Below are 26,372 nucleotides of genomic sequence, written 5' to 3'. Positions count from 1 at the left end.
TGGCCAGTGTGGATCAGTGGATAGAACATTGGGCCTGTGCACCGAAGGGTCATGTGTTTGATTTCCAGTCAAGCGCAGGTACCTGGGTTGCAGGTGTCATCCCTGGCCTGGTAGGGGAGAATGCTGAAGGCAACCAATCAGCATGTCTGAGAGACACACACTGATTGACTGCCTTCTGTGTCCTGACTAGGGCCAGGAACAGAACCTACAACCCAGGTTCTGACCCTCAACTTGGAATCGAACCTGTGACCCTTAGGTTCATGGGTCAATGTTCTAACCATTTAGCAACACCAGCCAGGGCAACAGACTCATATTTTCTGAGAATAAACTGATGGTTGCCAGAGGGGGGATGCGTAAAAAAGTACAAACTTCTTTGCCGAAACCGGTTTGGCTCAGTGGATAGAGCGTCAGCCTGCGGACTGAGAGGTCCCAGGTTCGATTCCGGTCAAGGGCATGTACCTGGGTTGCGGGCACATCCCCAGTGGGGGATGTGCAGGAGGCAGCTGATCGATGTTTCTCTCTCATCGATGTTTCTAACTCTCTATCTCTCTCCTTTCCTCTCTGTAAAAAATCAATAAAATATATTTAAAAAAAAAAAAAAAAAAGTACAAACTTCCAGTTATAAAATAAATGTCACAAAGATATAATGTACAGGCCAGGGAACATCCTATCTAATAATAGACAAACATGGTAATTAACCATACCTCCGCTACGCTTCCCATTGGCTAATCAGCAGGATACGCAAATTAACTGCTAACAAAGATGGTGGCCGGCAGCCACACAGCTGAAGCGAACATGAGGTTTGCTTGCTCCAGTGATGGAGGAAGCCAAGGTTCCCCGCCTGCCGCGGCCCAGCTCTGAGCTCCAGAAGCAACAATGTTTCAATTATAGAAGCTAAACAAACCCAGATACCTGCTTTCAGCCGGCCACGGCCTCAGAGCTGGAGCTGGGCCTCAGAGCTGGAGCTGGCTCTCAGCTCCAGTGACAGCTATAGAAAGTAAATAAATTCCAGAATAAAAATAAATAAATAAAAGGAGGCTGGGAACTTCAGTCACCCACCAGCCTAAAAACAGCCTTCAGCCCCTCACGCAGACTGGCCAGGCACCCCAGTGGGAACCCCTACTCTTAAGGGGATGTGACCAGCTGCAAACAGCCATCAGCCCGCCATCCATGCTGGCCAGGCACCCAAGCGGGACCCCTACCCTGATCCGGGACACCCTTCAGGGCAAACCAGCCTGCCCCCACCTGTGCACCAGACCGCTATCCTATATAGTAAAAGGGTAATATGCAAACTGACCCTAACAGCAGAAAGACTGGGAATGACTGGTCACTATGACACACACTGACCACCAGGGGGCAGACGCTCAATGCAGGAGCTGCCCTCTGGTGGTCAGTGCGCTCTCACAGGGGGGAGCTCTGCTCAGCCACAAGCCAGGCTGATGGCTGCCAGTACAGCAGTGGTGGTGGGAGCCTCTCCTGCCTCCTCAGCAGCGATAAGGATGTCCGACTGCAGCTTAGGTCTGCTCCCCGCTGGCAAGTGGACATCCCCCGAGGGCTTCCGGACTGCCAGAGGGATGTCTGACTGCCAGCTTAGGCCCGATCCCCCGGGGAGCAGGCCTAAGCCAGCAAGTGGTCACCCCCGAGGGGTCCCAGACTGCGAGAGGGCACAGGCCGGGCTGAGGGACCCCCTACCCCCGAGTGCACAAATTTTTGTGCACCGGGCCTCTAGTAGTCAATAATATTGTAATAACTTTTTACAATGACAGATGGGTACTAGACATATAGTAATGATCACATCATAAGGTATATAAGTGTTAAATCACTACGTTGTACACCTGAAACTAATATAATATTGTATGTCAACTGTATGTTAATAAAAATAAATTTTTTTTTAAAGTGATAAGATGCCACTTCTGAGATTAGGTTACAAAGTACTGTGATTCCTGCCTAGCTCACTCTTACTCTCCCCCTTCCTCACTCTAAGTGAAAAGTTACCAAATTGTGAGTGCCTCATAAAGATGTCCATAGAGCAAAGAACTGATGTGTTCAGTCCACAATCAGAGAGGGCCTGAGGCCTGCCAACAGCCATCTCACAGATGCTCTTAGAAGCTGTGAGATCTGCAGCACTGACTGACCCTGATTGTAGACTTGACGGAGACCACGAGACACTCCCAGCTAAGCCTCACCCAGATTTTTGTCCCACAGAAGCTGTGCCATAATTTTTTGTTGTTTTGTGCCACTACGTTTCAGGGCAATTTATTATGTAGGAGTAGATAACTAAGAGAATTAATGGTATCAGTCTCAGGTGTAATACATTAATTCTACCACTGGTAAGTCCTTATTCAGCCATTCAGCATTACTTACTGAGTGCCTACAATGTAAAGGCATTATGAGACCCTTAATGTTATAGAGCTTATAATTTACTGGGGGATAAAGAAAAATGTATTATTCAATATAGGAAGAATATTACATAGTGTTGAATTCTATGTAGAGACATACAATATGATAAGTGATATAAGTAATATGACATGATAGTGATATGATAGAAGACTATGGGAATAAAAGAAAAAATGTAGTCTTTAAATAGCAACAGTAGAAAGGTAGAAAGGACCAATAAAGGAGATATACCACTAAAATCCCTTGTGGTGCTTTACTAATGCGTTATAGATCATGTCTGCAGTTCTTAGGATAAAATAATTTAATCAAAGAATTCTTAAAAGAGGTAGCTGAAAAGCTCTGAAAGTAGTATTGGATTTTGACTAAAGGTAGAAAGAACTGGAGGGAACTTTTATAAGCTAACATTTATTGAGTGCTTACTCTGTGTTAGCAACTGTGCTGAATGCTTGATGGGCACCATCTCATATAGTTCTTACAATAATCCTCAGAAGCAGGTGGTATTGTGACTTCCATTTGACAGAGAGAAAACAAAACACAAAGAAACAGTCGGCCCCAATTCACAGGCAGGTAAACGGCAAGTCCAGATGTGCACCCAGGCAACTTGGCTCTAAAGCCGGTTTGCCAGCATCAATACTGCCTTCAACATATTTTCCATTTTTATATTGCTCCACCTATACCACACCATTTGAAATTAAACATAAGTGATAATAAATATTATTTGTTACAAATCTACTCAAAATGAGAATTAAAAGTATAATCATGGGCAAACTAAGGGTTAGAATAGGTTTGTTTAACTAAACTTGAAGTTTTTTAACAAATACATGGGAAACTTGAACACAGGTCTAACCCTAAATGTAACATATTTTTGGTATTCCATGTTTTTCATGAAAGATATCATAGAAGCTGAACAGGATATGAGCAGGTTATTCATTTGTTCATTCACTATTTCAAGTTTCCATTAATTGTTTATTCAGCAGGCATCTGTTAAATAGCTGCTATTTGGAAATCTTTTGTTAGATGCTAGGGATACAAAGTTATAAAACAACTAAAGGCCTGGTGCATGAAATTCTTGCACTGGGGTGGGGGCGTTTAGGAGGGAGGGTGATCCCTCAGCCCAGATTGTGAGAAGGTGCAGGCCAGGCCAAGGGATCCCAGTGGTGCATGATCGTGGCCTGGGAGGGATGCGGGAGGTTGGCCAGCCAGGAAGGGACCACAGGAGGGCTCCAGGGCATATCCAGCCCCACTCACTCAGTCCCGATCGGCCGGACCCCAGCAGCAAGCTAACCTACCAATCAGAGCAGCTTCCCCTGGTGGTCAGTGCACGTCACAGCAAGTGGTTGAGCAGCCTTTGCATATCATTAGCATACTATGCTTTGATTAGTTGAATGGCTGACCAGATGACTGGACACTTAGCATATTAGGCTTTTATTATATAGGATTCCTGTCCATAAAAGGTTGTGCTAAAGGGGGAAATAGAGAACAAAAGAGACAGCTACAGACGATACTGTAAGTTTTCTGATCATGACAAGCACTGTTCTACAAAACACAAAGGTGTACCCACCAAATCCACACTGCGTATAAGGGCAAGAGTCAGGAAAAGCTTTCCGGGAGAGATCATGCTTGAGGTGAGTCTCAAAAGATAAAGAACTTATAGTCAAGTAAAGAAAGACAGCAGGAAAAGGAAGGCACACAAGTAAAGAAAACACAAGGGACCTGGAACAATGATTTAAGGAGGAGACCAAGAAGTGTTTGAATGTTGTTTTAAGGAGTTTAAACTGGAAAGCAATGCTAACCTAAATTAAGCTTTACCCAGCAAAGTGACATAATCAGACTTGGGTTTTAAAACGATTACCCTAGTGAACTAGGGAGAGCAGGCTTAGGGGAGTGAAACTGCAGTCAGGGAAGTCTGGAAGCTGCTGTAATATACTAGTAGGCATGGACCAATGCGGACCTGCACGAGAAGGATAACAATAGCAAGCACTTCTGCAGCGCTTACAGGGGCAGGCACTGTTCTAAGCATTTACTTATTGTTAGGTCTGATCAAATAATTGAATCAATACCTGCTCCCCTAGGAACTGGCCTCTAGACCACTTCACAACTGATTCCATTTCTCTGAGCCACATTCCACTTGCTAAGACCACATTCCACTTGCTAAGACCATTATCCTTCCCCTCCCGACCTTCCCAGGATCCAGATCTTCCCAGAGAATTCTTCACCCAGCAAAGACTGGCTGGAGTCCTTTAAAACTTCTGACTCCCTGTCCCTGAATGCTGGCATCATTTTGGGGCCCAGCCCATCTGGTATCCAGATGACCTAACAAATTTGTAATTCTTTACCCTTTGGGCCTTATGTGTTCCTCCTTCAGCAACCCTAACATTTGGTGCCGAAACCCGAGAGGGTTCCATGGGAAAGGGGAGCCATTGCCCCGGCTTTGGTCACCCTGCTAGGCAATGGCAGCTCATCCTGGACTTACCTCCAAATCCTACCCAGGGTGACACGATCGCAGGCCTCAATTAGTCTCCCTCCCTTGTGGGCCCTCCCGAACCAGCCAAGGACGGTGCCAGATCAGGAGCCTCTCCTTTGTCATTGCTGGCCCTCCATCCCACACAGGCCAATTTTCCACAGTCTCCAGTCTTCTGGTCTTCTGCCCACTCACTCTCACTGACTTCTCAAAAGTCCTCTCGTCTCAAAAGTCCTAGCACTAGGCCAGAAGAGCCCTCAGCCATTCGACTTTGGATCCTTCTGGACTGGGGATGCCCGTCTGGAGGGTCACCCCTCATTTCTCATGGTGATCTGTTTAGCGGTGGGGATGCCTGCCCTAAACAGTCCCCTTTGGATTTGTGGCCTGTCACTCATCCTCCCTCTCTCGTGGACCACACTACACTCCCACTGCACACTCATGGGGGAGATCAGGCCCAAGCACCTCATTTCCTTTTGTGACACTGTTTGGCCACAACATAAACTAGATAATACGTCTCAATGGCCTGAAAACGGCACTTTCAATTTTAACACATTGCGCAATTTATTTACTATTGTTTTTTTAAAATCCTCACCTGAGGATATTTTCCCTTTGGTTTTCAGAGAGAGTACAAGGGAGAGAGACAGAGAAAGAAACATTGATGTGAGAGAGACACATTAATTGGTTGCTTTCACATACGCCCCAGCCAGGGCTGGGGATCAAGCCTGCAACCTATGTACATGCGCTTGACTGCAATTTAACCTGGGACCCTTCAGTCCCCAGGCAGATGCTCTTTCGGCTAAGCCAAATCGGCTAGGGCCACATGGCACAATTTAGAGAACTGCTGTCACCGCATTGGAAAATGGTCAGAGAGTCCTTACATCCAGGCCTTTTTCACCCTTCAGTCCCCACCCTCTCTGTCAGTCCTGCTCTACCCATCAGATTCTTTTCCTTAACACAAAACATCGTACCCCTAACATTTCTGATATGAATCTACTTTTGACCCAGCAGACCACAGACCTTCACCCCCTTACATGTCCCCTCCCTTACCTGATGTAGATTCCGAAAACCCAGACCCTCCTAACTAGCAACCACCTCTCCCCAGGCTCCTGAGAGCCCAAATTCTGAGAACAAGAGCTCCAATACAGACTTTTCCCCACCTAACACTCAATCTCGGGCACCCAAAGACTGGCTTCCTCAACAGCCACTTCTATTCCCACTCCCATTCTACCCCTGAGGGAAGAAGCAGGAATTGAGGGTACTGTCTGGGAATACATCCCATTTTCCATGTCCAACCTTGCACAGACGGTGAGGCATCTTGGGTCTTTATCCATCAACCTGACCACCTTTCCCAAGGAATTTGAGTACCTGACCCAGTCCTATGACCTGACCTGGCAAGACATCTATGACATCCTATCCTCCTCTCTCACCCCAGAAGAGAAAGAACACATTGGGCTAGTAGCTCGGGACTATGCCCATGGCCTCCATAGACAGGACAAGGTGGCCAACCCAGTTGATGCTGAAGCGGTACCCCAAATTGACCTGAGATGGGACTATTAGGATAATTCTCCAGGGCACCAGCTCTGTAGCCATATAATCACCTGTGTCATTGCCGGACTCAAAAAGGCTGCTCATACTTGTAAGATGGTCAACTATGAAAAACTGGTTTGCAACCCCCCCTCAAAAGGCCTGGTTAACCTAGCCTTTAGTCTTTAATAATAGAGATGAGGAGACCCAAATCAAAAACGAAAGCGAGATCAGGCTAAAGCTGAGGCCCAGAAGGAGGCCTTTCAGCTCATAGCCACTGCTCTCATGAACCCCAAACGAAGTGCCGGTCCTCCTACCGAGGGTAAGTCAGGGGCTAAACCTCCTTCGGGCCGATGCTTCAAATGCAACAAGGAAGGACACTGAGCCAAGACATGCCCAAACCTGAGACCCCCACCTAGTCCCTGGCCAAGGTGCGGAAGGGAAAGCCACTGGAAATCAGACTAGTCTGGCCCTCCAGGACAGAACTCAGCCAGTCCAGCAAGGCCACCCTCTGGATCCGGTTTGGAGCTTCCAGACCTCCGGGGACTGGCCACTGTAGACTGAAGCTGGCCAGTCCCTGATAAGGCCCCACAGACATACATCATCAGGACAGAGCCTCAGGTAGTGGTTATGCTGGCAGGTAAGCCAACCTCTTTTTCTTTTTAAAAATAATTCGTTATTGTTGAAAGTATTATGTCCCCTTTTGTCCCAATTCCCCTCTCCATCTGCCCCCACCACCTGCCCCAGGCCTTCACCACCCTATTGTCTGTGTCCATGGGTTATGCATATATGCATACAAGATCTTTGGCTGATCACCTTCCACCCACTCACCTTCCCCCACCTTCCTTCCGAGATTCTGCACTCTGTTCCATGCTGCTGTGTCTCTGGATTCACTCAGTTCATCAGTTTATTTTGTTACTTAGATTCCACATATGAGTGAGATCATGTGATACTTGTCTTTCTATGACTGACTTATTTCACTTAGCATGATACTCTCCAGGTCTCTCCATGCTGTCTCCTAGGGTAAGAGATTCTTCTTTTTTACTGCTGCATAGTCTTCCATGGTATAAATGTACCACACTTTTTTATCCACTTATCTACTGATGGGCACCTGGGCTGTTCCCAAATCTTAGCTATTGCAAATTGTGGTTCTATGAACATAGGAGTGCATACATTCTTTCTGATTGGTGTTTCAGGTTTCTTAGTATATAGCCCTAGAAGTGGGATCACTGGGTTAAATGGCAGTTCCATATTTAATTTTTTGAGGAAACTCCATAATGTTTTCATTAATGGCTGCACCAGTCTGCATTCCCATCAGCAGTGTACAGGGGTTCTCTTTTCTCCACATATGTCAGACACAGTAAAGAAAATATCAAGTACTGAACTACTTCCTAAATTACATTAATTCATATCAGAAAATATTGAACTTGTCACATTCAAATTTAACAAAACATTAAATTTTTATCGTAAAATAAATGCGACAGCACTGGATTCAGTTTTTGGTAAAACTCATTAGAAAGTGAAATGTCAGAAACTAATTTACTGATATTGTCTTAGTTAAAGTCAGCCTAATCTCATTTGAGTTTCCCCAAACACCCTGAAATATTTCCAAAGACACTATCTATGATATAATTAAAATGTGCTTTGCAAAACACATTTTTTATCTTTTGAAAGAAATTTAACAAATTCATTTTCATGCAAATTATAAAAATGTTTAAAAAATAATATTTCAGAGGCTGCATTTTTTACTTCAAAGTGTAATGTACAATACATAATTTAATAAATTTATAATGATATTGTCTACATCTTACATAAACACATTTTAATTAAGAAATAAGTCAATTGATCCTATCGCTATGCAAAATATGTAAATACTTAACAGATCTTAAAGGGTCAAGGGAAGAGGAAGAAATGTTATAAGGAATTAAACATCAATGACCTCTCTCTAAAATATACTTTGGCTTAATCAAGAAAAGTATTTCTTATAACAAAGCCCATTTAGTTTTTTGGTATCTTTCAATATGATTTAATGTAAGACACACTGTATTACAATCATAGAAAATAATTTAAATTATTCATTTTTTCAAATGCTGTGTTAAAGGTCACCCAGAATGATTGACAGTAGAAGTGAAACAAACAAAAAAAGGGTTTGCCAATTACCTTTTATATTCTTCATTAATATCTTACAGAACCCTCTCGAACTACTCTATTCCATGCCCTAACCACCTGTTGAGATGAACAGAATAACCTATATGATGTTCCTACATCTATAAAATCATTTTGCACAATACCACCAGATGAATACTCTAAGAGCTATTCTTTACACAATAAAATTCCCCAATGTAACAATAACAAAAACAGCTAACAGTTGTAGGGTGCTGGCCATCTGCCAGCACCTTACTCATAATTTAATTTAAGTCTCACAACTGTCCCATGAGGTGGGTACCTTTACTATTCTAATTTACAAATGAAAAAAGTAAAGTTAGAGAGGTTTAAGGGACCTGCACAAAGTCACACAGCCACCAAGTGATAGAACAGGATTCAAACAGCAGACCTATTTTCCAGGCCACATTCATAGTCATTTTGCTACATTATTTCTACATAAAAACATTCTTATTGCCTACAGCATTTAATTCACTCTTTTCTTTGGCATTAAAGACCTCAAAATCTAATTTAACTTGAATTTTACTATACTTCACTGTATAACATATTCTTATAGTTATTCTCCTAAATTATTCCATACCAAACAATTTACCCTTATAAAGCATTAGTTCATTTTAAAGAAACAGACTCTCGTGAGTATTTTCCTTTGGTATAAATTTAAGTAATTTACATTTATTATGGTAACAGACCTGCCTTGGTTCAAATCCTGACTCTGCAACCATTCTTTGTGTGAGTCTGGCCATGTTGTTTAACACCCTTCTGCTTCAGGTTTCTCACAATAAAATTGGGATAATAGTAATACCATCTAGTAGTTTTATTGTGGTGATTAAATAGGTAAAGTTCCTCAAAGTCTCAGAATGCTTTCCCACTGGTTTCTTCAGTATATCAAAGAGCTTTCATGACTGATATTATGCCTACTTTCAAATCAAAAACAGATTAGTCATAATTTGTAGTATAATACAATACAACAATAGTTTGATAACCACAGTTGATTAATAGCAATAGTAATCTATAGACAAAGGAAAAACTAATAATGCAAAGCTGATTTTATTTCAAGGTAAAGGAAAAGGAACATAAGGTTGTTAGAGCAGGTCTTTTTGTATATATGGAAAATAATTGGGTCTTGTGAGGGACTGACAGTTTCTATACCTCAAAATTCATATGCTGAAGTCCCAATCCCAGATATGCTATTTGGAAATGAGGTTTTTCAAAGGTAATTAGGTCATAGGGTGGAACGCTCCTGATGGGATTAGTGTGTTCACAAGAAGAGGCAGCAGAGAGCTTGTTCCTCTTTCCCTTCTGCTCACAGAGGGCACAGCAAGAAGACGGCCATCAGCAAACCAGGAGGCGGGCCCCACCAGGCACTAGATGTGCTGGCAGCTTGATCTTGGATTTCCCAGCCTCCAGAACCATGAGCAATAAACTTCTGTTGTTTAAGCCACCCAATCCATGGTTATAGCAGTCCAAACTAAGAAAGAAAACTTTTTCATATTGATGAGAAAGTATAGGAAGTTCTACAAAGGCTATCTTTTGTATTTAAACAGAGAAGGTCTCTCAGGTGGACTATCAGAGGTTTCTCTATATTGAAGTAAACAGCAGGAGAAAATACACAACCGTTTTCTTTCTAGATTCCTATAGAGCCCTAGTGAAATCTTCTCTAGATGCCAAATTCTGTGAAGTTTATATTCTCCAAATAGCTAAAGTCGATCTACTACAAAGATTTTGCTTCTATCCAACAAATCTGAAACAAGTGGATTTTACATTAAAAATGGCCCAATTATTCAGCAAGAGACATGGTGATTTCTTTTTTTTTTTTTTCCTGCTAAAAGTAGCCTGATTTTCTAAAAGTAGCCCGATTTTCTACTGGGTAACCATCCTTCCCTTTCTTGCAGTGTATGTGTTACAGATGAAGCTGAATCCATCCTCAGCTCCTGGGAGAGGCATTTGGCTGAAGCCCTAGCCAATGGGATCTGTGCACACTCTGCCCCCCGAATCAGTATGGGAATAGACATAAAACATAAGGCATGCAGTTTGGATCAAAGCCAACATTTTTGTTTGAGTTATGAGGAAACAGATGTTCTTTTTGTTCACATGGAGCTCAGAAGACGTAAGACTCAGGCTGTTAGAATCCATCCTGTATAGAGGACCTGCCCCAAAGTGAAATCACACGCGCGCGCATGCACACAGGTGCGCACCCCCCCTCCCCCCCAACACACACACAATGACTGGATAGGTAGATATACCAGTATAATACAAGCTGAGATCCTAATGACAATTTTAAGTTCCTTCATTACGATGACTTAATGACAGTTATCTTGGATTCTTCAGTTACATAAGCCAATTAATTCCAACATGGTTTAAGCTAGTTTAACTTGGGTATGCTGTTTCTATTAACTATAAGACATCTGATGAATATGCACATAATTGAAAGGTGATTTATAAAATAATGAAGTAAAAACACATACTTAGTACTGGCTTACCTTTTGGTTTAATAACGCACTTGCCAATTTCTGTACTTCTGAACTCAGTAAGGTTGTTCCTCTGATGACTTTGCTGAGAGCAGCAAGAGACTGGTGAACACTTTGTACTAAGCGAATGGCATTAAACTGTTCGAGAACGATGAATGATAATATTGGAGATCCTTGTCGGTCATTAGGAGGAGACACTTTCTGATGAATCAGGTTTGAATTCTAAAAGAATAACATATTTATTGAAAAGTAACATAAATCATTGATATATTAAAATATGTAAAGCATTATTAAAACCTTTTGTTCTTCTAACCTGTTTTGAAATACTAGTACTCTTATTTTATGAATGGCCACATTTATGAAATCTGTAAATACACAGAAAGGGAATTCTGAAGTTCACCAATGTTTAAGTGGTAAGGGAGTGGGAACTGAGATAGGGGGTGGGAATTTAGAAAGAAGAACTATATTGAGAAGCAGTAGTCAATACAGTAGAAAAAGTGAAAATAATGGCATCCTATAAGCCAACGAAAAGAGAGCAAAATAGTTACACTCCCACTCCACTAGTATAAAGAGAGCAGAATAATGGCTTTAAAATAAAATGTAAATGGACATTTAATTTGAAAATTATCAGTATACTGGGTGGGCAAAAGTAGGCTTACAGTTGTGAGTATGCAAACAGTTGATTTTAGTATTATTATATTATTTATATTACAACTATAAGCCTACTTTTGCCCTATCCTGTACATATTGGAAAACCACACTAAAGATCTTGTACTCAAGATATATATATACACACACACACACACACATATAGATATATAGATAGATAGATATAGATATATAGATATAGATATGGATATGTATTTATTGTTATATCTACACATTAACAGAAGCTCTGATACATGGAATGCCTGGGCCTCTCAAAAAAAAACAAAACTCAAAGAATCCAATGAGACCTGTGCACATCCTGCCCCCAGAATCAGTTATTAACAAACAGTGGTTACGAGGGGAAATAATTACCTTCTTTCAGTTTTCTAAAACTGACAAGAGATAAAATTGGGAAGTCCTGTTCTCTCACTTGCTATCCATTACCCTAATTTTCCCTACAGACTGCTTACAATCCTAGCTTAAGAATCCCTTCTCTTTGTTCTAATAGTTGTCACATTCATATTTTCTGTGAGAGCACTGTATCTTTTTATTTATTTTCTTAACAATTCAAACGTGTGTTTTTTAAATATATTTTATTGATTTTTTTTTTTAAAAGAGAGGAAGAGAGAAGGACAGAGAGTTAGAAACATCGATGAGAGAGAAACATTGATCAGCTAGCTGCCTCTTGCACACCCCCTACTGGGGATGTGCCCGCAACCAAGGTACATGCCCTTGACGGGAATCGAAACTGGGACCTTTCAGTCCACAGGCCGACACAATATCCACTGAGTCAAACCAGTTAGGGCCAGCACTGTATCTTTTTAGCATGATAAATAATTTAATAATACTGTATGATGATCTATTATGGCAACTACCATTAAATAAATCATCATTAAATAAACTTTATTAGTATAAGATCATTTGTAAAGGCAGAGTTTTAGGCTATGAGCTCGAATTTAGGCATTTTTATTTCTATTATTGCTATATTTAAAAAATTAATGCTGCTAAAATAATTTTTGAGACACACATAAATATACATAAATGTACACATTAAAGTAAATGGCAGTAAACTTAAAACTGAATTTAAAAGAAAATAAAAGTATATTATCAAAATTAATTAGATTACCCTTTAGGTCAAAATTGAATTATCTATTTGAATCAGAGCATGCAATAAATAATACTTAACACATCTCCAAACTAAATCAACTAAGTAATAAAAATGACATAAAATTTGTCCATAATCCCTGAAATTAAAACAACATCTCTGGAAGTGAATATGTGGTGTTTAAATATTTATTAATCTTGGGCTAAGCAAGATTAGCAAATAATAATTTAGTTTATCTAAAAGATTTTGTGCATTTTTATCCATTATATTAGGCTGATGTGACTAATTTGCACTGTCTGCACTGTTATTTTATAGAACAAGAACACCCAAACTTAAATGATTTATGCAAGATTCTATTTATCTGCAATCCAAAAAAGTACTAAACTTTCTAAGAAGTTTATTTAGGAGAGTAATGATCAACATGATGAATGAAAATAGACCCAGAAACATAAAAACATAGACTGTCAAACCTCAGAGGGAAGGCAGGGGAGGCTCGAGGGGGGAGGGAAGAGATCAACTGATGAACTGACATGCATATGCATAACCCATAGACACAGACAGTAGGGTGGTGAAGGCTTGGCGGGGAGGGAGATGGGAGAGGGCAATGGGGGGAAAAAGGGACATATGTAATACTTTCAACAATATTTATTAAAAAAATTAAAAACTAGAGAATACTTAAAATTCAAATAAGAGTTCAAGTAAGCCCCAATGGTCTAGGATGTGTAGTAAGTGTCAAATAGAAGCTGGATTTCAAAGACTTAAGAAAAAAGGGAGTAAAATATCAAACTAATATTTTATATTCATTACATGCCGAAATGCTAATATTCAGGATATATCAGGTTAAATAAAATGTATTAAAATTAACTCAACTCTTCCTTTGAACTTATTTCAATGTAGCTATTAGAACACTGAAGATGACATATGGGGCTACCTTTTGCATTTCCCATCATATTTCTACTGCACAGTGGTCTGGAGACTATCAAGTAAAGGACTGTAAGTTCAGCAATAACAAATAAACAGAGTAAAAACACCATTCAGCTGAGTCTCAAAAAGTGAATGACATATGAAAGATGACAAAAAAATGTAAAGAAAAAATGAAAAATTAGGCAAGCTGTAGTATAACCTGCGATAAATTTATAAGTGGGAAAAATATAACACAGAAGACAGCAAAATATATTACAATATTTTAAAAACATAATCCACTTCCTAAAGACCTTTACAAAATTTTAATAAAAAATAATGTAAAATACCCCAAATATTAAAATAAATGTAGGTATTTTACATATTCTAAAAGGATGAAGTATAGAGAAGATTCATAGCAGTAGTAACATGTTAGTGTTACATAATTTTAAGACAAAATATCAAAGTAAATATTATTTATAATTCAAATATAGCTAAAAGCACCATGAGTAAATTACAACATCTAAACTGCATGATTTTTGGTGGAACTACTGAGGCGGAACAGTCATATCTTTAGTCAATTGACTATTTTAAGAAAAGCTTTTTTTTTTTAATGAGTAAATACAATCGACTGAATCATGTATTTTTTTAAAATATATTTTTATTGATGTCAGAGAGGAAGGGAGAGGGAGAGAGAGATAGAAACATCAATGATGAGAATCACTGATCGGCTGCTTCCTGCACTCCCTTTAATGGGGATCGAGCCCGCAACCCAGGCATGTGCTGGAATTGAGCCCAGGACCCTTCAGTCCGAAGGCCGGTTCTCTATCCACTGAGCCAAAATAGCTAGGACTGAAGCATGTACTTTTGAAGGATGGCTTTAACATTTTAAAGTTCATCTTGTCATTAAAAAGCTAAGAATAGTCAGAGAAAATCTTATCTATGAAGCTGCTGGAGGAAAAGGTTATAGGATATTTTAAAACTTAACTTTTATGCAAAGAATATCTTTTAGAATTAAAAAAAACAGTCTAATTTGGTGTAATTTAGGTGTGAATCCAGAATTTCTGTGTTTTACTGAAATAGTTTTCTAAGTGGGATGTTATTTTAGACAAGTAAAATGGGTGACACACGGAAGTAGTTATATTTATATATATAATTAGATCTTTTAGAAAATGGTTCTCAGAAAGAATTTTTCTCATGAAAGGAAATTCAAGCAACAACGAGATGAGGGGTTAGCAAATTTTTCAGTAAAGTTGCAGACAGTAAATATGTCAGGCTTTGTGTGCCATAGGTCTCCGGCATAACTACTCAACTCTGCTGCTATAGCGCAATCTCTTTCCTAATAAGTCTCTGGAGTGGAAACAGCCTTTCCTAATTCTAAGTCCATAAAGTTCAGGTGGAATTGACTCAACTGAACTCCAGAAATTAGTGTGCAACTTAAAGCATTCCATTTTCCTGACCACAGAGATTGACTCAAGGAAGGGTATGTGGCCAAACAAAATGCAATAGAATTTTGCAGTCATTTTGATAATAAAGACAGGATCTCTATGAAAAATAGTGCCAACAGATAGAAGAGCAGGGCATATGTGTGTATACATATATGTATACATATGTGCACAAGTATGTATATACACACATGTAGTATATATATATCAGTTTCAGTAAAGCAGCTCTTTCAGAATACTTATAATAATTATATGTATTACACATATAATATATATGTAACTTGGTCCTGATTACATCCTTTCAAGTTCCTTGGGACAAGCTGTGACTAAAACAGCCGTGGGTAAACTACGGCCCGTTTGAAATGAATAAAACTATTGAAAAAAAAGACCGTACCCTTTTATGTAATGATGTTTACTTTGAATTTATATTAGTTCACACAAACACTCCATCCATGCTTTTGTTCCGGCCCTCCGGTCTAGTTTAAGAACCCATTACGGCCCTCGAGTCAAAAAGGTTGCCCACCCCTGGACTAAAACCAATTTAACACTTTTTCAGTTATGTGAGACATAAAGTGCCCTTTTTAGGCCTATGCCAGTCTGAACTAGGTTTTCCATCACTTGGAATCTAAAGAGTCCTGATTAATTTAAGTTTAACTAACTCTTGTCCCAAGTATTCATAATCAGAACAGTAAAAATTTTGACATATTTGCATTAAATTATGTCTATCCAGAAGTGGATTTCTGAGACAACTGTGGAAAAAAGAGGGTAGGAAAGGGAATTGAAAAAGTAAAGAAAATACTACGAGTTTGGTGAGTTCAAAGAGTTGAAAAATCTATATAGAATTTCTGGAAGCCCATTCCCCAGGACTGGCTGCTTTATTGTTTTGTTTTATTGTCCCAAAACCAGTTATTAGCAAACAAACAGAACTTAGATCTAAACCTGGTAATAACTATTCCTTTTCATACCAAATTATCAGGTGGATCAAAGGAAACCAAAGCATCATGTTTTAATACTCATTTTATTTAGTTTAGTTCCAATTAAAGGTATTGTATTTAAAGCAGAGGTCAACCAGGACAAGTGTGTGCTAATTACCCAACAAACTGTTTAAGTCAGAAATGCTGAAGACCTAAAATAGAAGGCAAAATAGCTGGTGACTAGTAGACAAAGGAAAGCCAAGGCTGTGAAAGACTGAGGAGGGGAGTATGCTGAGTTGATGTACGAAAAATGATATTGGAAGCTATTATTACATCTTTCTAAAAGAAAAACGAGAGCCCTAACCAGTTTGGCTCAGTGGATAGAGCGTCAGCCTGCGGACTGAAGGATCCCAGGTTCGATTCCGGTCAAGGGCATGTACCTTGGTTGCGGGCACATCCCCAGTAGGGGGTGTGCAGGGGGCAGCTGATCGATGTGTCTCTCTCATTGATGTTTCTAACTCTCTATCCCTCTCCCTTCCTCCCTGTAAAAAATCAATAAAGTATATTTAAAAAAAAAAAGAAAAAGAAAAACTGAAAGAAGCTAGCAAGTGAATAAAAAGAAGCTTTTAAAATGTATATTATTGGTTATTGTTATATGCCTTGAGAATTTCATAGCTTTTATTTAATATGCTGTAATACTGATTAACACCAAACCCAGCAGTTACCCATAGAGAGAGAGGTATACGACTCGCAGACATCACTGTCAAGAGGACTTTAAGCTTTGTCTGTATCCCGTTTCTTTGAGAGAAAGTCATTATTCATTATAACTTGGGTATGTGAAACAAAATGGCAACTTTTTTTGAAAACTAGATTATATTAAAATGGCATATTACTAAGACTACATTTATTTCTAGGTAAGTATATTTTACAGGCTATCTGCTCCGAAAGGTGGCCAGAGGAATGCTGCTGCTGTTCTGTGAGGCTACCATAAAAGAGGTAATTTAGTAAAAGACTAGATTACAACACAATCTCATATTAAAAGATCTAATGCTGTCCGTAATATTTACAATGCTTAATTTTGTTATGTGAATTTCACCTCATTTAAAATAAAAGTCATGAGTAAAATAATGAATGTAGGGGTTGACAAACAGAAAAAATATAAGAAGAAATTCATCATACAGCACTGGAGATTGCTAGGATGCCAATTCATTACTCTAGAAATTGGTTTTTAAAATTAAGCATTTATCCTGACTTTCTGCTATGAATTTTACTTCATGGTAAATTCATAGTCCTAGTGAAGGTAGGATAGCTCTTCTAAATAAAACTTGAGCAAATAATTTCAGAAGAAATTGGAGAATTAGAAGCTTTGACACCTTATTTTAAAAAATCAATTAAAACTATCAGGTGGAAGATTGATAGGGAAATTTATATTGAGAAGGTGACTGTCACCATTAGAAATCACTGATCAATTAGCATCATGCTAAGTGAGATGAACAGTCATATGTGCCTCTTTTTTAAATATATTTTTATTGATTTCAGAGAGGAAGAGAGAGGGAGAAATAGAAACATCATTGATCTGCTGCCCCTGGATGCCCCCTACCGGGGATCAAACCCACAACCCAGGTATGTGCCCTTGACCGGAATCGAATCTGGGACCCTTCAGTCCGCAGGCTAATGCTCTATCTACTGAGTTAGGACATATGTGACTCCGTGATATAATATAGTATAAAGAATTCAGCTTCACCTATGAAGTACTCATGTAACAATCTTAACATACTCAGCCTTCAAAATTAATTTCAAACCTGTCGCAATTTGAGAGGCAGGAGAGCAAGTAACACAACAGCCAATGAAGCAATTCAGCTAAAATCAGAATATCTGGCATTACAGCAAAGACATATGACATGATTTCTTCAACTAGCCAGCATGTGATTTAAAATCCATGATATAAGGAAGGGAAGGGAATTCTAGATTTCGAGAGATATAACATTCATACACAGTATGTAGCAGGTGTTTGGATCTGAGTTCAACTGAACTATTAAAATATAGTTGGAGACAGAACATTTGTACATGGACTTGTATTAAATTAAGGAATTATTGTTTCTTTAGTAGGGTGTGTTAATAACATGGTAGTTATAGAAGATGAAAATTCTTTATTAGGATGCATACTGAAGTATCTAGGAGTGAAAGCACATGGTATATGCAATTTGCTTTGAAATGCAATGAAAATTAAAGCTGTGCTGAGTATTATCCTTTCCACCTCGTTTCCTCTGGGTCTTCTCTGCTTAGCTCTCTGACCAGAGGCTGAGCTTGTTGTTTTGTAATAAAGGACCCTTTTCCCCTAGATTCCTTCAGTTCAGCCAGAGGCAAGGGGGCATTTATTATTCTGAGCTACTTGCTTCTGGGCTCCCTCCCTGCTGGGCTACAGGATGGCACTGTCCCTCTGCTACTCCACAACCCCAACTGCAGCAGCCCTTGCCAGGCAGCCCCTCCAACAGAGGCAGTCACAGCTCTTGTTTGATTAACTGCCCTCCCTGCCAGCTCAGGCGCAGAAGTCTTAGATGTTCACTGCTACTGCTAATCATAAAATGCTTTACTGTCCCTTGTTAACTTCCTTCACCCTCTCCATTCCTGTGTAAACTGTCCCTGCATTAAATCCTCTCCCATGACAAACACCAAAATATTAAAGAAGACAGTCACAATGAAATTTTTAGTAACTTGGCAATACTAAAAACATACATATACAAATTTGTGAGATATAGTTAAAAATGTTAATATGGCTTTCAGTGCTTACAGGAAAAAGAGGGGGTGGGGGAATTACTGAATCAAACAAATCAAGAGACAGAACATTACAAAAAGAAAAAATAGAATAAAAACCAAAGGAAGTACAAATGAAAAGGCACACCCTATTCTTGGAGAGGAGATAATATGCCTCAGCTCCAATCAACCCAGCTTTCTATCCTTTTTGTGTGTCTAGTTCTCCTTTTCCTGCTGATGTCCTGTGGGTTCCGCCAAATAGGATTTCTAGAGAACAGAAAGCAGGAGCAGGAACAAAGGAACTATGTCCTTCTGTGGGAACCCTGTTCAAAGTACGCCGGATGTTCAAGGCCAAGTTGCCAAGGCCAACTTACCATAAGCAGGTCCAAAAGCAAGGACACAGCGATTGTATTGTACACACTGTGCAGGTGTGCCTGTCTATAGCCCCAGTGTTGATGTCACTATTTTGGCAAGAAGCCTCTTTTGTCTAAGTTGGTATAAAGTGTGTTATTGGCCAGCCAGTGCACACCTACTTGGCTGGGCTACTTCGTGTAGCCCCTATGTTGGAGGCTGCTGACTTTATACAGGGCTGTGTGTTTGTAATGGCTCCTATGTTTGCTGTAACTACTTTGTGGGTGCCTGCTTTATGGACTGCTTTGTATGATGGCTCCTTGTTAGCAATGGCTACTTGGGCTACAATAATGACTCTCAACTTCTTGTACCTTCTCCGTCTCATACCCAGTGTCCGAGGAGGTCCAGTTCCTGGCAGAGAAGGACCTGTTGGCATAGTCAAGCAGGATCAAGGAGTAAGTACTCCCACAATTGGCGCAGTGAGCAGGGTATCTTCCCAGCTACAGCTTAACCCCTGGCAGCAGGTGGTTCCATCTCTTAATAAATCTAGCACCTCTATCATAGTGCCTAGCATACAGCAGGCGCACATCAATAGATATTTGATGAATGAATGAGTAAATGAACAAATAAAAGAATGCCGACTCCTTTTTTACCCAAGGGGAAGCTAAGAAAAAGTTAGTAAGTCATTCAGCTAAGATCCTTTATTTACTTAACGGGAAGTTTTTAGAACCTAGATGACTATTATATACTTTTCATAAAAAATTTCTTTTCAGCCCTAACCGGTTTGGCTCAGTGGATGGAGCGTCGGCCTGCAGACTGAAGGGTCCCAGGTTCGATTCCAGTCAAGGGCATGTACCTTAGTTGCGGGCACATCCTCAGTAGGGAGTGTACAGGAGGCAGCTGATCGATGTTTCTCTCTCATCAATGTTTCTAACTCTCTATCCCTCTCCCTTCCTCTCTGTAAAAAATCAATAAAATATATTTAAAAATTTCTTTTCATTGCTTAAGTGTAATTATTCTTTTAAGTTTACCTAATAATTAATCATAACCTGATAATAATGATTTAAAAAACAGGAATGTGGCATTAAGTTGTTTCATTTGAAACATTTACATGCATAAATTTCAATACTCTCCAAAGTAAGAGAATTCCTATATCTAATTACCATATATTAACTTGCCTAGCTTAAAATGTAACTCTTATGGAAATTATTATGCAAGTTATAAATTAGTACTATAGAAACATGGAGAGAAAAGTGAGTAACAGCTGAAAAGGCTTCTATAAGATGCTGGCACTTTATTTGGCCAATATTAGTTTAGCAGATCTAGGAAATTCCAGAAGGAAATAGCACCTGGAAGTCCTCATAGACAGAAACCACAGTGGTCTGTTTATATAACACTGAGATCTGCCTCACTATGGAAAAGGCTTAGAAATAGGTTCTATATGGATCCATGCTGTGAGAAAAAAATACTTTCTTCAGGAAAATTAATGTGATAATGATATGAAATATGATTTGGACCAAGTTTACAGGGTGTCCCCAAATATACAGAGTGTCCCCAAAAATGTATATACTTTGAATGATTATAAAGTCAGTGTTTATGAACATACAGTTCACTTTTAAAATTTTAAAGTATCTACAGAAATGAATAATTGTTTTTGTCAATGCCAGTTTTCAAATAGATGACCAGGCACTGCTGATAACTGAAGCAATGGAATCACAAACATCAAGAATCACTGTTCAGTATTTGCGTGTCCTCAATTCATAGACTGTTGCCAGTTTTATACTGTAAACTTTATCTTTTATATATCCCCATAAAAAAAGGCTAGTAGCACTTTAGGATAAATTTTCTTTGTTCAAAGCTTAATCTGGCTTCATCCGTTATTTCAAATCAGTTAAACCTGAAAAGGAGTGAAAATTAAGTGAATTATCAGCTGTTAAAGTGTGTATACATGTTTCGGGGACATCCTATATGTTAGAAGGAAAGTCAAATTCAGAATTTTCTTCAATAATCCACATGAGAAAGAATTAAAACCTAAATTATGACAATAGCTTCAGGAAAGAGAAGATAGGTAATAGACAAAATATTATAATGATGAAATGTAACACACTTGATAGATTAATTTGGCTATTATAAATTTAATATAATAACTTTGAAAAGAATCTATATTTACCATGCAAATGAGTCTCCCACTTCAGAATTCTGTCTGACAAGAAGACATGGAACCCAGAAAAAGGCACAAGAAGAATGGGAAACGCCTGGGAGACACAGGTGCTTGGGGACTTATTGAGTGGGAGGATATAATAACCTACCGCTGAAGAGGATTGAGTGACATGGTTGCAAAGAGTTTTTCGGTGAAAAACTATTCTTTTCACATTACCTTGATTGGATCACTGTCCACCATATTACCACCTCAGAGCTATAAAAAGCAATATCAAGCACCAGCCATAGACAGCAGTGTCCTTGATGTTACACAGCACACACCCCGCGCCCGTGGGGCCCAGGCTAAAACAGGTGGAAGTGAATAGGTCAGCTTTTGAAATTGTAATTTCTCAGAGAATCAAAACTGAATACATGGCAAAAAAATAAAATAAAATCCACATATATACTATGGTGAAAATTAAGGAGATCAGAGATAGAGTATTCTAGACCAAAAATCAGTTATTAAAAGGGAATCATATCAACAGAAAATTCTTCAATAAAAAGACAACTGAGTAATGTTTTCTAAGAGTTCAAAGAAAAGAATTAGGAAGCTAAAAATGGATCTGTAGCTATACTCCCACTCTATCAGTTAAATGTGAATATGAAATAAAGATATCCTCAGATGTAAAAACCCTTAGAAACGTTACTACAGGAAGAACAACATTTTAAAATAATGTTTTGGAAATAAGAGGTTACTCCCTCTGAGCCAGATACCACTGAATCTTTTCATTTCAATGAGAAGCAAATTTTGGAACACTGAGAAAAGTGTTAATGGATTCACATGCTGTTTATTTCTTCATTAAAAGCAATGCTTACATTATATTCAGCCCTCTGCTTAAAAGTAAAACTCTGAAGTATGTAAGCCAGCAGTTCTCAACCTGTGGGTCGCGACCCCTTTGGCGGTGGAACGACCCTTTCACAGGGGTCGCCTAAGACCATCCTGCATATCAGATATTTACATTACCATTCATAACAGTAGCAACATTACAGTTATGAAGTAGCAACGAAAATAATTTTATGGTTGGGTCACAACATGAGGAACTGTATTTAAAGGGCCAGAGGTTGAGAACCACTGATAGCCATCACAGTGGCCTGAGAATCTCTCTCTACCTAGTCTCCCAAGGACTTGACTTCATTAGCTTACTGAATAAGTAAAAATTGTTCTCTTTAAACAACAGGAAAGCTCTCTCCTTAATTAGAGAAAGATGAAGAAGCCAGTCCCAGAGGGAAAAACTTACAGCAGGGAACTTCATACATATTATTCATTCTCACCAGGAAAATTTAAAAAGTAAAATGACTTCTGGCATACCTTACATTAAGGAATGATGATAATAAATCTATCAATATATGTATTCTATTGTTTATATAAAATGAAGGGATTTGGTGGGGAGCAGGTTGAGGTGGGGTTGGAGACAAAGAATGCTTAGGGTTACTGAAATTGACCATTGTAAATATGTGAGTCATAAAAATTAAAAGACAAAGAAGTTTGTGTTAAGTTTTCATGAAGTTAGAACTTTCTGAACTACATGTGCCCATCTCTGTAAGAAAAGAACAGGGAACAATCACCCCATCCTATGAAAATATAAAAGTAAGCTCACATGTTATTGAAGCAACTGTTCCCCCAAGATATGAAGAAGAAAAAATTCATTATTTGTACGTTGTATATTGGTGTTAAATGCTGTGTGTAAGAATGTAAAATAATTAGTTTTATTTTTATATTTTATACTTTTTAAACTGGAATTATATAACATTACTTTTTCCTCTAATATCAGTGAGTATAATCAAAAGAATAAAAATAATGTACTTATTCAGTAAAAATATTATTAAAATTAAGTTAATATTATATGTTAGTCTAATCTCTGTTATACTTTACTGAAGATAACACAATAAATCTCTAGATTTAGAAGTTTTAGAGATAGTATAAAAAAACAGTATAACAACTATAATAAAGTTAGCATTTATTAACTATTAAGTATCAGGCACTATCATAATAATGTATTTAATGCTAATGACAATGTTAAAAGGTAGTAGTTTTCAACCCTAGCCAGTTTTCTTGGTGGTCAGAGTGTCAGCCCAAAGTCTGAGGGGTCTCGGTTTCAATTCTGGTCAAGGGCACTTACCTCAGTGGCAGGCTCAGTCCCTGCCCCAGGTGGAGTGAGTCTGGGAGGCAACAAATCAATGTGTCTCACATCGATGTTTCTTTCTCTCTCTCTCCCTTCCACTCTCTCTACAAAAATCAAAGGAAAAAATATCTTCGGGGGAGAATTAACAACAATAAAAAGCAGTAGTATTCATAAGCCACAGATTTTGCTATTAGGTTTTATACTTTTATAGTCATAATAAAAAATTGAAAAATAATTTACTAGTTAGTGAAATGACACTTTTCATTCAACATTTTCCTTTGACAAAGGCAACAACAACAAAAAAAAACTAAACAAAAAAAAAACCTGTATCCATCTTATAAATACTTAAGTGACCTGATAAAAAAATGTGATTAGATTTCCTAGATTTCTAACTTTCAAAGATGATTTAAAAAAGAACTTTTCAGAATGATGGAGAAAAAAAGTGGTCTAAGGTTTCCTTTCAGAATCCATTGATTTAGTGGATAAATAATGAAATTAATGAGTATTCTAACAATAAGGTGTAGGAATCATGAAACTCTAAAAATCTCGTGTGATGAAGCAGTATGCACACATCCACATTCAGACACATATAAGTGTATATGGAATAGTGTACATTTGAAACACAAAACAAAAACACTAGAATTCACATTTAATCATTCATAAAAATACTCATCATCATTATGCTAGAAAAGTAATTAATTTAAAACAATCTGATCAGTACTTGATTGAAAACCCTTTGCAAGTACAATCTGCCTATGATTCTAAGTGACATCCTTCTAAAGACCTGTTCTTTTATCTAATTAGCACAGGCTTCTTAGGTAATTATATCTTTAAGATAAATATTAGAAAGCATATGCTTTTCTTCTAGACTCTTTGTGTAGTTATCATAGGGATATCAGGTTTCCAAAATATAAAAACCTTAGAGCAATTTCAACCTAATATTATTTTTTAAATCTGCCTAATAACAGCTAATATTTATGGAGCACTTAACACAGGCTAGGCACACTTCTAAATACTCAGTATGACCAATCTACTAATTATAGCAGTCTATTACCCCATTTTACCGAGCAGGCAACTAGGCAAGGAGAGATGAGACAACATGTGCAGTCATATCTAGAAGAGGCAGAGGCAGAATTTTAAACCAGACAGTGGAATTCGATAGTCCATGCTTTACTACGTCATACTGCTTTAAGAAAAAAATGGTCAAATATCTAATTTCTGTCAAAATTTAATAAAACTTTATATCACCTTGAAATGTGGTTTATAATAAACAACAGTAAAACTATATTACACTAAAATTTCAAACTATATGAAACTAAACAAACACTCCCCCGCCTAAGAACTGGAATTTGCTATTCTAAATGGCACACTGATTCTGCCTTCATTATGAAAATGATCCTTATATTCAATCCAAACATATATTAGGAATATTTCATTTTAATCATTTCATTTTCATTATTTCCTCCAAATCCACCTGTTTTGTGTTACCACCTGAGAAGACACTGACTACTTGCTCCCAGTGCCATGACTACATTTTACCCAAAAGGAAACTGAAACATGCTTAGTTCCTACAAGTTGTAAGTACTCCTCCCTCCCAAGCTGTGAGCCCTGGCACCCTATTCCCACAGCTACTGTCTTGCACTCAAGACAACTTCACAAAACTGTAGTGGTCTGTCTTAACTGTTTCTATTCAAGATTACGATAAAACAAGTTCATGATTCATAATAGCTGCACTTTAACTTCCCTTCTTTAATTTCAACCAATTTGAACAGAGGTTAAACACATAAAACCAACTATTTTAAAAAGTACACAATACAAATTCTTTGCAAGATCAAACTTTCTGAAGGAGAAAAAGGGTAAAATGTTCCCTATATGCACGGGCAAGGAACCTCTTTTCTACCAAGGGCCTTTTGGATATTTATAACATCATTCGTGGGCCATTCCAAATTATCCGCTTAAAAATTAGCCTGCTGTATTTGGTGAAATATTTAATTAACTCACCCCTAATGCCTTTGCAGGGCCAAACCAAAAGATTACAGATTTCGAGGGCCTTATACAGGCCTTGGGATGGATGTTCCCCACCCCTGCAGTAAAGGATTATGCCACTAAATCTACTTAGTGCGCCACCTCAAATCCCCTTCCTTGGATTTATAAACAAGGTGAAAGGCTAAAAACCAATAGTCCAAATTTGAGTGATAACTTAAACTCACTACCACCCTTTTCTAGTTTCAATTTGAACAACAAATGTACTTATGGTCCTTATCTGAAAACATAGTACTTATGGGTTCCTAATTTGTTCAGCTAATATGAATAAAGAGTTAAAATTTCTGGGTTTTAAGTATTTTTAGGAATCTTCAATAATCTCCAATTATTAATTTAACTAAACTTTAAATGGTCCATACATATTTTTAGCTTACCAATCTAAAACATGCTATAAATGAGAGAGAGAGAGAGAGAGAGAGAGAGAGAGAGAGAGAGAGAGAGACACCAACCCAGCAATTAGTGTGGAAACAATCATGAATCATCCCTGTCCTGAGGAGGCAGTATCTCAGGTGGAGACCCTGGGCAGGGCAGTGCTCTGACTTCTACCCCTCCCTGAAGTAAGAAACTGATTCTCGCCTGCAGGGCCTATGGATGGGACTCTTCAGGTCTCCACTTTCTTATGAAGGCTCCTAATTCACATAAAACTTATCTAAATATATAAAACCCTAATATGCAAATAGACCGAATGGCAGAACAACCGAACAACTGTTTGCTATGACCTGTGCTGAACACCAGGGGGCGCACGCAGACCATGGCAGGCATTGGCTGTGGTGGGATGGTGGAGCAGGTGAGCAGGGGCACCAGACCAGGGCAGGGCACCAGTTGCTGTCATCGGGGCGAGCCTCTGGTGGTTACTGAAAATTCCTTATTCCCCCAC

General features: G+C 38.6%; 1 protein-coding gene across 3 annotated transcripts in view; it reads right to left on the bottom strand.

The window, feature by feature from the left end:
* DYNC2H1 (dynein cytoplasmic 2 heavy chain 1) overlaps nt 1-26,372 on the bottom strand; it is a 300,856-nt gene that overhangs the window by 45,164 nt on the left and 229,320 nt on the right. For all 3 annotated transcript variants that reach the window (XM_036324418.1, XM_036324416.1, XM_036324417.1), the window contains one exon: nt 11,026-11,235. In XM_036324418.1, the coding sequence (XP_036180311.1) occupies nt 11,026-11,235 (210 nt within the window). The remainder of the gene's footprint in view (nt 1-11,025; nt 11,236-26,372) is intronic.

Source organism: Myotis myotis, unplaced genomic scaffold (assembly GCF_014108235.1).
Source record: "Myotis myotis isolate mMyoMyo1 unplaced genomic scaffold, mMyoMyo1.p scaffold_m19_p_10, whole genome shotgun sequence".
Lineage (NCBI taxonomy): Eukaryota > Metazoa > Chordata > Mammalia > Chiroptera > Vespertilionidae > Myotis > Myotis myotis.
This window is presented reverse-complemented; position numbering and strand designations above follow the sequence as displayed.